The 15,021-nt window shown below is 54.6% G+C and overlaps 1 protein-coding gene across 1 annotated transcript in view; it reads left to right on the top strand.

Moving 5' to 3' along the window:
* Nucleotides 1-2,358: 2,358 nt before the first annotated feature.
* Nucleotides 2,359-15,021, top strand: part of PAXBP1 (PAX3 and PAX7 binding protein 1) — a 32,059-nt gene continuing 19,396 nt past the window's right edge. The window contains exons 1-7 of the mRNA XM_084874238.1: nucleotides 2,359-2,777; nucleotides 4,317-4,445; nucleotides 8,848-9,027; nucleotides 11,882-12,103; nucleotides 12,516-12,619; nucleotides 13,550-13,767; nucleotides 14,253-14,442. Of these exons, the coding sequence (XP_084730364.1) occupies nucleotides 2,453-2,777; nucleotides 4,317-4,445; nucleotides 8,848-9,027; nucleotides 11,882-12,103; nucleotides 12,516-12,619; nucleotides 13,550-13,767; nucleotides 14,253-14,442 (1,368 nt within the window). The 5' untranslated portion in view covers nucleotides 2,359-2,452. The remainder of the gene's footprint in view (nucleotides 2,778-4,316; nucleotides 4,446-8,847; nucleotides 9,028-11,881; nucleotides 12,104-12,515; nucleotides 12,620-13,549; nucleotides 13,768-14,252; nucleotides 14,443-15,021) is intronic.

Raw genomic sequence — 15,021 nt, 5'->3', positions numbered from 1 at the left:
TTTGAAGTTTTAGGCCAAGATATTCACATATTCTGCTCTGACTTCATTATCTTTGTTACCTTTCCCGGAATCGCGTTACCGCTAAGGCTCGGGTGTCTGCAGGCTGAGCAGGCACAATTTGAACCTTTTGTGATGGGAACCGGAGTTCAATTTCACCAGTGAAACACTCTTGGAATCAGAACTTAAATCAGTGCTGAACAGCCAGAACATAAGAACTTAGAGGAGCTTGAATAGAATGGAAGCCATTTCCTATTAACTGGAAGAAACTGTTCCAGAGGATGCTCTTCGCCTCGACCCGTGGTCGGCAAACTGCGGCTCGAGAGCCACATATGGCTCTTTGGCCCCTTGAGTGTGGCTCTTCCACAAAATACCACGGCCTGGGCATTAGAAGAAGTTTAAGTTTAAAAAACTTGGCTCTCAAAAGAAATTTCAATCGTTGTCCTGTTGATATTTGGCTCTGTCGACTGATGGGTTTACCGACCACTGGCCTACATCATCTTACAGCTTCCCAAAGTGAGTCCCGGAGGCAGGTCTCAAATCCAATCAAAGAAAACCCAAGAGGCAGCGTGTGTGATACAGGTTCTTCGTGGGCTTGGGGTCATCGGCTTCACCTTGGAGCTGGAATCTGCAGCGAAGCTTTGACAGGATGGTGTAGGCAGATAGGCACCAGATTTGCTGGTACAAGTCCAAACTGGCCCAGCCTCTGTGAGGAGCAACTGAGAATTAGTGAACTCACAAACGCACACCTCTGGCCGAGCGATTCCAATTCCAGTTCAGGTGTGACCACATTTTTTTTTTGAAGCTTTTATTGCAGCGTTGTTATACCAAGACTGGAAATAACCTCAGCATCAATTGTTATGGGGTGGGTTTCGTACGTCTATGTACACAACGGGTCACTATGCAGTTGGTAAAAGAAGAGACACCTTTTGCCCTAGCCGGTTGGCTCAATGGTTAGGACATCGCCCGGGGACTGAAGGGTTGGGGGTTGATTCCTGACAAGGGCGTGTACCTCCATCGCAGGCTCCAAGCCCGACCAGGATGTGGGGAGGAAGGGCGCAAACGCAGGAGGCAACCAATGGATGTGTCTTTCACATGGAGGTCTCTATCTCTGGCTCTTCCCCTCCCTCCCACTCTCTCTAACAATCAATGGGAAAAGATATCCTCGGGTGAGGATTAACAACGAAATGACACTGTTTGTGTACAGACACGAACCAATCTCCTCTCTTTGTTTCCTTAAAGTCGATGTGTATGAAGGGTGTGAGGTATGCACCTTATAAAAACATTTGCTTTGGCCGAAACCGGTTTGGCTCAGTGGATAGAGCCTCGGCCTGCGGACTGAAAGGTCCCGGGTTCAATTCTGGTCAAGGGCATGTACCTTGGTTGCAGGCACATCCTCGGTAGGGGGAGTGCAGAAGGCAGCTGGTTGATGTTTCTCTCTCATTGATGTTTCTAGCTCTCTATTCCTCTCCTTTCTTCTCTGTAAAAAGTCAATAAAATATATATTTTTAAAAAAGATAAAAACATTTGCTTTGATGCTCATGAGTGTCCCTGGAGGAGCCTGAGTCCTGACCTCGCCAGGAGCTGGGTGGCTCAGTGACCATGACTTCGGCCTGTGTGATGGCGGGGTCATCGCCGGGTTTTGACACCTGGAAATGCACTCACGGGGGCGGCCACCCGGGAAGGAAAAGGCCCAGGTCTGGGGATCCAGCAGGAAGGCCGTGAGCCCGGCCTCAGGTCCGGCCCCTGCCCGGCCTCGCCTCTTAGGGCTGGGGCAAGTGGGTGCCTAACCACCTCCGCCCCCGGCGGTTTTCCGGCCGCGTTTCTGCAACCGGCCGGCTGGCGTCCTTCCCGGGCACCGGCACGCGTTGCCGTCGTTGCAATGGCGGGAAGGGGGCTAACATCAGGCCGGGGTCGTCCATCACAGGTGAAACGCAATGGTGCTGAGCGCGCGGATCACCATCTCATACCCATTCACAGGCCCGAGGCCCCCGGGGACCCCAGTCCCCCTCCCCGCCCCGTTCCCCTCTCCGCCCCCCCCCCCGCGCCGCCCCCCCCCCCGCGCCGCCCCGCCTCCGGCCCCGCCTCCGCCCTCTCCTCCCGGAGGGAGGTCTTCTCGCGGGACTGCCTGCGAAAGACCGGAAGATGCTCCGCAGCCCCTTCCCCGGAGGCCGCTCTCTCCTCCGCTCTCTATGATCCTCTTTGTGACCCGTCGAATTGCAACCGAGTCCCAGCGTTCCGTGCCCGCGTAGTCCTCCCAGCCGCCAGGGGCCAGTGTAGGCGGCAAAAGGTTCTCGCGAGAGGCTCGAGCGCATGCGCGCTGGGGGTGCGCGGCCGGCGAGGGCGGACGGGGCCGCGCCGGGGCTGGCAGTGCGCGTGCGCGTGCGCGTAGCGAGCGCGGCGCTGCCGGGCCGCCGAGCGGGAGCGGGTGCGAGGGCGCCGGCGGGCCGCGGGGATGTTCCGCAAGGCCCGGCGGGTGAACGTGCGCAAGCGGAACGACTCGGAGGAGGAGGAGCGGGAGCGCGATGAGGAGCAGGAGCCGCCGCCGCTGCTGCCGCCGCCGGGCGCCGGCGAAGAGCCGGGCGACAGGGCCCCCGGGGGGGAGGCGCCGCTGGGCCCGGGGCCGCCGTCCGCGCTGACCGCGGGCCACGGGGCCGAGGCCGGGGGCTGCTTCCCGGGCGGCGCCGACCCCGGCAACGGGCTGAAGCCGCGCAAGAGGCCGCGGGAGAACAAAGAGGCGCCGCGGGCCAGCCTGCTGAGCTTCCAGGACGAGGAGGAAGGTAACGGCCGCGCGTGGGCCGGGACCCCGCACCGCCCAGCCCACCCCAGCCCCGCACCCGCCCAGCCCACCCCAGCCCCGCACCCACCCAGCCCACCCCGGTGCCCGCACCGCCCAGCCCACCCCGGTGCCCGCACCGCCCAGCCCACCCCGGCCCCGCACCCGCCCGGCCCACCCCGGCCCCGCACCCGCCCGGCCCACCCCGGCCCCGCACCCGCCCGGCCCACCCCGGCCCCGCACCCGCCCGGCCCACCCCGGCCCCGCACCCGCCCGGCCCACCCCGGCCCCGCACCGCCCGGCCCACCCCGGCCCCGCACCCGCCCGGCCCACCCCGGTGCCCGCACCCGCCCAGCCCACCCCGGTGCCCGCACCGCCCAGCCCACCCCGGCCCCGCACCCGCCCAGCCCACCCCGGTGCCCGCACCGCCCGGCCCACCCCGGCCCCGCACCGCCCCGGAGCCCATCTCCCCGCCCGCGGCCTCCGCTCCGGCTGGGACGCGTTCCCGCGCCGCCACCCCCTCTCTCTCCCGGCAGCGCCGCCTCCTCGCCGCCCGCCGGCGCCTCCGTCCGGCCGGCCGTCCTGGTGGGAGCCCGCGGCCCCCCCCCCCGCCCCCCTCCCGGCCGCGTGCTCCGGGGACAGCGACGGCCGGCCCTCCGAGCCCCGCAGGTCACCCGCGCCGCTGGGCGCTCCGTCCCCCCGCACATCCTGGGCCCGGAGGCCGGTCTGTAAACATCCGCGGGCCTGGGTCCGGGGCCCGAAGCCCGGCGCGGAAGCTCTGGTCCTGAGCGGCCGCGGGCCCGGCCGTGGCAGTGGCCGAGCCTCAGTTTCCCCGCTAGAAGTAGCGGGCGCGCCGACCTTCGGCCAGTGGAGAGAGACGGGGTCAAGCAGGTTTCTGGCCGTCCAGAGCCTTCAGTATCTTGGGGTGCTTGTAGGACCCCTCGGGTCCGCGTTACAGAATAAGGAGTCAGGACTTTGGGAAATCCCGTTTGCACCTGGGTGTGAGATGCTTTCGCGTTTCCCGTAAGGCAGGCGGTTTCTCTGCGGCCTTCCTGTCCCTTTTTAATTCGTGTGGGAGGACAGCCCGGGTCTCGCTTTGAAGATGTAAGGACCGTTTGGCAGTGTTTGTGTTTGACTCTAAACTCAAGGGGAGGGAGACGGCATCGGAACTTATTTCTGAAAAGTTTTGTCAGCTCGGTCCTGAAATAACGATGTGTCCGCGCTCAGCGCGGTGAGCGGCGCCTTTGGTTTGGATATTTTGTTTCAAGCACCCGTCATCGGTCCACGAAGGGCTTTCCGGTGGTTTCCTCCTGCAGGCGGCGGTCGGAGGAACAGTGGGACCTCAGAAAGGGCAGTTTGCATGTTTGATGCCTTTTCAACAGCCTCGGGTGCACATTACTCCGTGTTAGTTTATGAAGTTGACTCGGGTGTGAAAGTGTGTCTTTGAAAGAATTTGAAAAGCACATAAGATCGTGTAAAAGTTGGAAGGGAAGAGTGTGTCTAAAAACGGTTGCTACAGACTTTGTTTCATTTCTTTTTTAAGAAACTGAAGAAGTTTTCAAAGTGAAGAAATCAAGTTACAGCAAAAAGATAGTAAAATTACTTAAGAAAGAATATAAAGAAGATCTTGAAAAATCGAAGATTAAGACAGAACTCAACTCGTCAGCCGACAGTAAGTACCAAGCTAACAGGAATCGTTGGGAATGTCGCCCGCAGCCTTCCCGGGGCCGGACCCGGTGAGCCCGCTGTCCGTTCTGGTTGTCTGTCACTGAGACAGTTCTCTACTTACTAACACAGGTGCAACGTAAACGTGTTTTAAAAAGACAGAATGTTTCCACTGCACTGGCTGCCTCCGCCCGGGGTTCAGCCTGCGGGGAGCGGAGAAAGGCCTCCCTGTCCTGGTCCCGAGACCCGGTGGGTCCCGAGGGAGGCTGCGCAGGCTCCTGTGTGTGTGTGTGTGTGTGTGTGTGTGTGCAGACAGCTTCCTGATCCCGTACCTGTGCGGTGGGTCCGATTCTGAGAGGAGGCGCAGGTAGTGCTGACGCCCACTCCACCGCCAGCATAGGAGGCTGCGGACTCCCAGCCGCCCTGTGCAGACGCCGCCCCTGCTCCATCACACTGTGCTGTGGGCTGTCAGTCTCATGTCAGTGCCCTTCATTTTAAGGCATTAATGATAAAATTATTATTTCCCAGTTTCTCCGCCACAGTCTTCATGTGAAAGGGTATATATATCACTGTATCTCACATTTTCAGTCTAATTTTGGATAAATGTAATTTTCGCTTAAATGTATTATATCATTGGACCCACTGTTGGCAAACGTCCAGTGAATTGGTGAAGGGTAATTACCCTCTTGTTTTAAGAGGCGGGGGAAGGAATGTAGCAGGTGAAGGGGTTTGCAGCTGGGACTTTGACGGCTTAGATTTCAGCATCGAAGCGGCAGGTGCTGTTGGCAGAGGCAGAGGTGGCGGCTGTGTGGAAGGAGAAGCCCTGGCAGAGGGGCGGGTGCGGGAGAGGGCGGTGCTGACCAGTGCGAGGATGCTTTGTGTCGGGGTTGAGTGCTGTGTGCATTGGCTTGCCAAGGTGCTGACATGATAAATGCCTGTGGAACCTTAGCCTGTGTCAGCGTGTAGCACGGATTAGCAGCAGGAGGGATTTAAATGCCAGGGTCAGCTTTGATCCGTTACTGGTGGGGCAGGAATCTCAGCTGAGCAGAACCAGGCTTTTCCTGTCTTGCTGGGGAATGTGGGTGCGTGTAAATGTCTGCTGTGGGTGGAAGAGAAGACATGGAAAGAAAGCATTATTTGAGAAACATTCCAAGGGAAGAATTGGCAGGTTTGATGTATGCTTATCCATTGGATTGGAAATAAATTGTCATGCCTGGCTGGTGTGGCTCAGTGGTAGAGCGGCGACCCATGCACCAAGAGGCCGCCAGTTCAATTTTTGGTCAGCACATGCCTGGGTTGCAGGCTGATCCCTGGTGAGGGACATGCCAGAGGCAGCCAATCGATGGACATTTCTTTTTTTTTTTTTTTTTTTTTTTTTTTTTAAATATATTTTATTGATTTTGTACAGGGAGGAAGAGAGAGGGATAGAGAGTTAGAAACATCGATGAGAGAGAGTCATCGATCAGCTGCCTCTTGCACACCCCCTACTGGGGATGTGCCCGCAACCAAGGTACATGCCCTTGACCGGAATCGAACCCGGGACCTTTCAGTCCCCAAGCCAACGCTCTATCCATTGAGCCAAACCAGTTTCGGCCGATGGACATTTCTATCCTTTTCTCCTCTCCTCTCTCTCTAAAATCAATAAAAACATTAAAAAAAAAAAAAAAAAATAGGGAAGCCCTGGCTGGTGTGGCTCAGTTGTTGGGAGCATTGTCCCGTGCACCGCAAGGTGGTGGGTTTGATTCCTGGCCAGGTTTGAAGTCCAGAAACGGCTTCTTTTTTTCCTCACCTGCATGTGGTGAAACAGAGAGGAAGGTCAGGAAGAGGGAGGCGGGAAAAGACCCTGTGCTGCTTGGTTTCAAAATCTGAGTAGGTGGGAGGGTGATGGAGCCATACCTCTGTCTCCACTTCCACGGAGCTCCCACCCGACTGTCTTCGTTACCCCGAACGGTGGTGCCTGGGCTGTGCTCACCTGCTCAGTCCTCCCACCCAGCCCTCCCCTGAGGCCGAGGCGCGTTGCCTTCAGCACGGGCAGCACCAGCGTGAACCCTCTGGAGCAGGGGTCCTCAAACTTTTTAAAGAGGGGGCCAGATCACGGTCCCTCAGAGAGCTGGAGGGCCGGACTATATGAACTACTAATTCCTACTGTAACACCTCGGCTGCGCTCACTGCCCAAAAAACCTGGCGGGCCGGATCAGACTCCTCTGCGGGCCGCATGTGGCCCGCGGGCCGTAGTTTGAAGACCCCTGCTCTGGAGGCATCCTAAGATGGTAACCCACTTGTAAACGGGAGTGGAGTGGCTGGTGATCGGTGGGGAGGCGGGTTAGGTTGGGTGTTAGTGAAATGGTAAGTCCAGAAGGAAATGGAGTTGATGAGGGCCCAGCAGGAAGAAAACAGGCCTGAGGACCAGGGACTGTGCGTGTGAAAAGCATACACACAGGGAAGGTTCGCGAGGAGAGGCAGGAATCGGAAAGGCGGAAGGAGAAGGGACGGACGTTTTCAAGATGGGGCGGTGGGTTGTCTGGCACAGGGCCAGCAGAGGGAGGGCGGTGGGCAGGGGGCCACCCTGCCCGTGGGAGCGCATGCGCACGTGCTCGGGGAGCCTGAAACAGCCGCCGCGGCTGAGCCGTGTGCAGGCGGCTGGTGGGGGGAGCGCCGAGGCCATGCCGGCTGGGCGCGCGGGGTGAGGAAGCGAAGGAGAGGCAGCAGGCCCTGCTGCTTCCTTGGGGTTTGGCAGGGAGAGGGGCCATTGGACCAAAGCGTGTGTCTGAAGACAAGAGGGGGAGCGTGCTGTGGGGCGTTGGCAGAAGCAGTGCTCGCTGGGACACGGCACAGGGGCCTGGAGACAGGTTACGGCGCCTCCTGGGAAGCTGTCCTGAAGCCGTGTCTGACCGTGGCCGCGGACAGAGCCGTGGCCGCCGGGCGGGAGGCTGGTCCTGCTCCATCACGCGCAGACCCTGCACCCTCAGAGCCTGCTGGAGCCATTCCCGCAGCGGTCTGCTCCGCCGGCCCCACAGTCTGTGTTGTCTCTTAAAAGCCATTGGTCTCACCTTGGCTGAGAGCTGGGGGAGGTAGGTATTGTTTACTACGTCTAACCGTACACCTCTGATCAAGCGAATCTTAGGACCGCCGGGCCTCAGTGCACTGCAGAAGGAAGTCGTGGTGATGGGGAGTTAGAGCGCCTGAGGCAGGATGATGGGCCTCTTCTCGGGCAGTTCAGGGGCGGTGGGGTGGGGGTTATCCTGGGACTCTCAGGGAAAGAATGTGGTTTGAGAAGAAGAGAGGACTTTTTAAAAAATTTATTGACTTTATTATAGAGAGGAGGGAGAGGGATAGAGAGTTAGAAACATTGGTGAGAGAGAAACATCCATCAGCTGCCTCCTGCACATCCCCCATTGGGGATGTGCCCACATCCAAGGTACATGCTCTTGACCAGAATCGAACCTGGGACCTTTCAGTCTGCAGGCCGAGCCACAGGGCAGAAGAGAAGACTTTTGAAGCAATTTTTTGGGCAGGGAATGGGCTGAGGAAACAACAGAGAGATGGTATCTTTCATATTTAGAAAAATTTTGATTTTACTCCTTATATTCATCATGCCTATTATGTGCATTGCCAGGTTCAAATGCTTCCGGGTGGAAAATTTTGATTTTTTAAACTTTTGCTTGGGACGGAGGATGTAATAGGACTATTTAGTTATAAGTAAAGTCAACACTTGGTGTACAGTGAACAACTATAAGCTTTCAAAACCCAGTGGCAGGAGAGCAGTCTTGAACCTAGCCTTGGGAATGACCTGAGAATGGAACCGGAAAAGGAGAACTCTCTCCCCCGTTGGCAGCTCCCTGCCTGGCACACAGGTCCTGTGCCCCTGGGCTCGGGCTTTCTGCCCCAGTTCCAGATTCCCGGAGGGAGGATCAGGTTGTCTCTGCTTGGGTCACAAAGTCGGTCTCAAGTATTTAGAGGTGGCAATGCAGTCAGGTTCCACAGGGCAAACGTGACTTTGGGGTCCCCTTTCAGATGGTGGGTGGCAGATGGTTATGAACTAAGGTCTCCCAGAGAGAGGTCTCTGGACCATAAACTCTGTTCTGAATAAAGCTGCCTGGAGTGAGCCCCAGGTCTAATGAAACGCTGCCCTGTGAAATGAAATGTTTCCAAGGTGCACAGTTACCTCTGGAGTTAGGGAGACACAGCTGCTTTTGATGAGTTACTAGAGCGGGGGTGGAGCTCTGTCCGCTATACTGTTTCTATCTCCCAGTTACATATTGTGATTTTTCATTTCATACATCAGTGGTTTGAGGTTTTTAGCAGCAATTAAAATAGTCCAAGTTTTAATGAATTGAGCCCATAATCAAATAAAAAGTCCCTCCTAATTTATGGATTTTTAAAAATCATTTTAATTTTTTCGAAACTAGATGAACCGCCTTTGGACAAAACAGGACACGTGAAGGACCCCAGCCAGGAGGACGGAGCTGCTGGCGGGGAGCACGGGGAGGACGAGATGGACATGGAGAGCGAGAAGGAGGAGGAGAAGCCCAAGGCCGGCGGCGGCGCCTTTTCAAACACTCTGTCGTCTCTGAATGTTCTCCGTCCAGGTGCGTCTCACCGCCGCGGGCGTGGCACCCTGAAGCCCCAGGAGGAGGGCGTTAGCCACGTGGTGGTTCTTGGGTCATCCTGTGGGGAGCGGGGCTTCCTTCTGCACGTCTGAAAAAGGGGGGGAGCTAGAAACTGCAAGGTCCTCCCCAGACAGGAGCTGTGTTGTCAAAGCCAATGTGGGTTTCAGGGAGACGGACAAATGGCACTGAAGTTTGCTGTGTGTTTCGGGTTAAGGTGTAAACTCCTTTAGAACTGCTGCTGGAGCAAAACTAGCTGCTGTTCCTTCTCTGTCCACACGCCTTCATCCTGTACGTTTCTATAGGAACAGTTTACAGATCTCTTTACTGTTGAATCAGCTCTTGAATAATTAAGTGCTTAGTGAATTTAAGTTATGAAAAGGTATTTAACTCATTAACGTCTTTAAAATTTGAAATGCATACTCTGGGCTGGTAAAGCTGTAAAACATATGTACAGAGATCTAGTAGCGTTCTAATTGATACAGTCTTTTAGCTATTGGCAATGATTTTAACTGTTCCTGACCCTGCAGTTCCATTTCTAGAAGAATATCCCAAGGAAGCAATGTTTGCATGGCAACATCGCAGTGAGCAACATTTGGAAACAGTATGTAGCCAGAGAGGCACAGCTTAGTAATGAAGGCACATTTACATGAAGGGATATTACATAGCTATTAAGATAACAATCTGAAAAGTAGCAAGGCAGTTGTTACTGTAGGCAAAAAGGTCAGTTACTTTTGTAGTAGATTATGCTTTATTTGTTAAGTTGTTAAGCTAGCTAACCTAATATAGAGTAATATGCAAATTAGCCATCACTCTGCTACACAAGTCATGCCCACCAGTCAATCAGAGCAAGTATGCAAATTAGCCCAACAAAGATGGTGGTTAATTTGCATACACAGAGGGAGGGAGGAGTGAAGACTGAAGACAGCATAGATGGAAGAGGGAGGGAAAGTGGAAAGCAAGGCAGCTGTGGCTGCGGCTGCTGGAGGGAAAAAACACTGGCAGTGTGTGCGGGGTGGGGTGGGGTGGAGCGGGGCGAGGTGCACAGTGGTGGCGCACACTGCCACGGAGGTGGCGGTGGAAGAGGTGGCAGTGGCGGGCAGGAGGCCCACTGGAAGTCTTGCAGGAATATTCCTGCTACACGTGCCTAGTATATTTATAAAAGCCTAAAGGACTGTTAAGACCGAACGACCGGTCGCTATGACACACACTGACCACCAGCGAGCAGGTAGACAATGCAGGAGCTGCCCCCTGGTGGTCAATGCGCTCCCACAACAACTTCCCTGGCCACCATCCTCCCTCAGTCCCTCGTCATCCACCCCCGCTCCCCCAGCCAGCCAGCCCTAATAGGAACTGGGTGAGAGACAGCCCTGATTGGCTCTGATCACCGGCCAAGCCAAGGGGACACACACACACACACACACACACACACACACCCCTGTGCACAGATTCGTGAACACTGAAAGGAAATTAATTAGAAGATGGCCAGTAGGGCTGGACTGGGTGAGACGGGCTGGACACACCCTGGAACTCACCTTCCTCAGTCCTTCCCCAGCTGGCTGCACCTGGGGCGGTGCCAGGGCTCGAAGGGTGTCTGTGGGGTCCCTCGGCCTGGCCTGTGGGGATCGAGCTGAAACCGGCAGTCCGACATCCTGAGGGGTCCTGGAGCTCCCGAGAGCACTCTACAAAGTTGCTGTTGAGCGGCAACTCCTGCGTTGAGTGTTGCCCCCTGGTGGTCAGCGCACATCATATCTACCAGCTGTTTAGCTAATCACATAGACTAGGGTTGTCGAACTCAATCAGAGAAGGGGCCAAAATCTAAAATCCAGCCTAAATCGCGGGCCGAATGGTTTACTGAACAGTCATAAACTGACAATGTCATAAACTGACAGCGGAGTGCAGTGATGACTGCGCAGTGCAGGCCACATTGCAAGGCCTGGCGGGCTGGATTTGGCCCGTGGGCCTTGTGTTTGACACATGTGACATAGACTTTTATATATATATACTAGAGGCCCAGTACATGCAATTAGTGCACTCGGGGGAGGGGGGTCTCCTCAGCCCAGCCTGCACCCTCTTGCAGTCCGAAGCCCTCTGGGGGATGTCTGACTGATGGCTTGGACCTGCTCTTCCCAGGGAGCTGGCCTGAGCTGTCAGTCAGACATTCTTAGCGCTGCCGCAGAGGCCAGCAGTGAACCCGGCTCTGGCTGAGCAGCGCTCCCCCTGTAGGAGCACACTGACCACCAGGGGGCAGCTCCTGCGTTGAGCATCTGCCCCCTGGTGGTCAGTGTGTGTCATAGCGAGCAGTTGAGCAGTCTTAGCATGTCATTAGCATATTATGCTTTGATTTTGAACGGCCAACCGGACACCTAGCATATTAGGCTTTTATTATATAGGATAGATATGCTTACAGGTAAACTGAATTTGCAAGAGAAATATACTATGAATGAAATAGTGGTTTTTTGGGATCATGAGATGTGGGCATCTTTTAAATTTTTATCTATTCTAGTTTCTTAATATAATTTTTATTACCCTTGATTTACTTAAAGATAAAAACCAGTGAAAGCTGCTTTTGGTGGGTCTCCTATTGCTCCCCACACACATCTTCCCATGTGGCCATTATGTTCTCATTCCCACTTCCTCAGTGGCTCTGAGTTTCCATTTGAACTAAATTAAGTGGAAGTCGGTGGGCTGCAGGCACCGTGTGGGAAGCGGTGCAGCAGCCGGCATTAGAGCATCAGCACTGCGACAGGCTATCGGTCAGATGACTTACTCTGCAAGTTCTCAGGAAACAGAACCATCATGCCCCGTCATGCGTATGATCCTCCCGTCTGTGCAGGAGAAATCCCGGACGCAGCGTTCATCCACGCCGCGCGGAAGAAGCGGCAGATGGCCCGGGAGCTGGGCGACTTCACGCCGCACGACAGCGAGCCCGGGAAGGGCCGCCTCGTCCGCGAGGACGAGAACGACGCCAGCGACGACGAGGACGACGACGAGAAGCGCCGGATAGTGTTTTCTGTGAAAGAGAAGTCCCAGCGACAGAAGATTGCCGAGGAGATAGGTAATTTCACTGACTCAGGGCAGTGAAACTCACTGCCGTTAAATTGTGATTCGATAGTGAAAGTAAGTCCGAGTGTCCACATTTCTTTAGCTTTGTTTAGTGTTGGAGGGCCTTTCTTGCTTAGGCACAGTGCCTTACTGGAGTTTTTTGAAAACGTGAGCATGGTGTCTAAGTGAGCACCTGCTGTGACCGGCACAGCACTGAGCGCGCTCCACGCACCCCGCGCCTGGGCCCGGCATTAGGAGGCGGGAGGGGTTCTTCCCGGTGCACAGGTCAGGAAACGCCCACGGCTCACCCACGACCATAACACGTCTCAGTGAGGCGGAGCCAGCAGCAGAGCTCTGCCTAGCTTTTGTGACAGGTCAGGTAGCAGCCCCCTCCCCGCCTCGGCCATGACGCTCTGCTCCCGCAGGCATCGAGGGCAGCGACGACGACGCGCTGGCCGCTGGGGAGCAGGACGAGGAGCTCAGCCGGTGGGAGCAGGAGCAGATTCGGAAAGGCATCAACATCCCTCAGGTGAGACACGAAGAAGAAGCTGCAAAAGTTACCAAGTAAATTTTAAAAAGTTTTTACCTGCTTTATTAAAGTAAAAGTTAAAACATTGCATATTGAATTTGAATCTTTGTCATTTGCTGAAGTCACATCATTAAGAAAATTGCAAAAAGGTATGTATCCAAGGAGCTTTCAGAAGGAACTGTATTCTAGTTTGTTCTTTTATCAATGACGGAAGAATTTCTCGTTCCCCAAAGTGGTTCTTCAGCCAGCAGCATCGCTCTCGGGGGGTTGTGGGAAAGGCCAGTTCTCCTCCCGAGGCCTAGAGAATGGAGCTGCGGCGGGCCGGCACCGTCCGTCCGCCACAGGTGCTGCTGAGCACACTGCTGTCCGCCGGAGTCCGGGCCAGGTGCTGCTCTCCCGCAGCTTCACTCCTCTGGCCTCAGAGACTGTTGTGTAGAAGACGGGTTCTCTTACTGTGGACCTAGGTAGTCACCACGTTTGTCTCACACAGGAGCAGTGCAGGGAAGGGAGCGTGAACGTGGCCCTGTGTGGCCAGTGGGGAAGTCCTGGGTCAGCTGTGGGCCGCGGGCTCCTCTCTGCCTGTCTGCTTACTCTGTGGCCCTGCAAGTCACTTATCTTCTTCCGTCGATAAACGGTGGCCTTGGGTTATTTTTAATGTCCCCTTCAACTCGTAGCTTCTCTGATGTGTTTTCCTGAGAATTCTGAGAAATGAATCCGATAATCCCATAAGAGTTGGAGCAGTTATTCAGCCCTACTTTTATTTGATTTTGAAGAGCTCTATTTTAATTCATGCTGTTTGGGAAATGGGTATAATTTTTGCTATTAGCTGGTAGTGGTATTGGTGGTTATGGCGTTTAACCCTAACGACGTGAAATTATTCTTTCCATGGCTTTTGTCACTAGTTTTTATGAACATCCATTTCTTTTCTAGGTCCAGGCCAGCCAGCCCACAGACGTGAACATGTACTACCCGAGCACTTACCCGACGATGCCTTACGGCTCCTCCTACGGCATTCCGTACAGCTACACGGCCTATGGGTCTTCCGACGGCAAATCTCAAAAAACAGATAATTCAGCCCCTTTCAAAACTCCCAGTAATGAGATGACTCCCGTTACTATTGATCTGGTAAAGAAACAGCTTAAAGACAGGTAGGGCAGATCGGCGTCCTAGGGCCTGTCCTAGCTTTGTCCTCAGCGCTGTGTAGTCGGGGCAGCGCCCCCGAAGGTGACGTCGCGGCTCTGCCTCCTCGGATGACCGGTGGGAGCCTGGAGACACGTCAAATGATCTTGTTGGAAACACTTTGAGTTTGCGCCTCTTGGACTCTGAATAGTGTAGTCAAGAGATGGGGGAGCGCAGAGCTGACATTTTGGTTAGCCCACCACGCACTGTGAAGTCTGTAAACGCTGCCTTTGTTTTTCGGGGGGTTGCTGTTTTTTTGGTGCTTTTGTTTTTTGTTTTTGTTTTTTGAGAAGAAGGCAGTGCCGATGAAAAGATGCCACTCCAAGTATTTTTTTTTTTTTTTTTTTTTTTTTTGTAAAACTAAGAGTGGAACTGATGCATTATCATGTTGTAAGCTTCCTGCCAGCACAGATTTGGGTGTAAGCGTGTTGTATGTGTCGTTTGTGTTCCCAAGGTTGGACTCCATGAAAGACGAGCACAAAGCCAACCGCCAGCAGCACGAGAAGCACCTGCAAAGCCGCATGGACTCCACCAGGGCCATTGAGAGGCTGGAAGGGTCTTCCGGGGGCATTGGTGAACGGTATAAGTTTTTGCAAGAAATGCGAGGGTATGTCCAAGACTTGCTTGAGTGTTTCAGTGAAAAGGTAAGAATGCAAAAATATTAATCTCTTTGAATAGGCCAATCGGGAGGTGTAGGCGCCTTTGTAGATCATGTCTGTGTTGCTCAGAGAGTTTCGCTGAATTCGACTTGAGATGTGATGAATGTCTTGCTCGTTTGCTTCACTTCGTTAGGGCTTTGTGTCGGGGCAGATGGGCTGCCTTTGTTGTAAACAAAACCTAGCAGTGCATTGACCGCAGCCCCTGGTGTGATCCAGTGATGGCCTCCCGGCTGTCAGGAAGGACGGGATCATCCGATGGGGCTGATCTCCGGGTCCGGTTTAAGCTCGTCTGGAAGCTCCTGTTCAGGCAGTTCCAAATACGCACAGAGCTGTGAAACGATAGTCGCTTGTATTTTTCCTAAAGTTGCTCACCTTGTCTGCTCGTGGCTTTTATCCAAACCAGCCTGTGCTTCCTCCGTTTCAGAAACCACTCATGGCAGTTTCCTTTAAGGTTTCACGTCTCCCGGTTCTTTGCTTTGACTGTGGAGTTCAGCTTTTTTAGTATGATTTATGTTTTTATAATTAGCTATATAGAAAAATCGCTTTTCTCAAATAACTTCTTAA

This window comes from Pipistrellus hanaki, assembly GCF_964339955.1.
Source record: "Pipistrellus hanaki genome assembly, chromosome: 2".
Classification (NCBI taxonomy): Eukaryota; Metazoa; Chordata; class Mammalia; order Chiroptera; family Vespertilionidae; genus Pipistrellus; species Pipistrellus hanaki.
The sequence above is the reverse complement of the archived record's forward strand: the minus strand, read 5'-3'. Positions and strand labels throughout refer to the sequence as shown.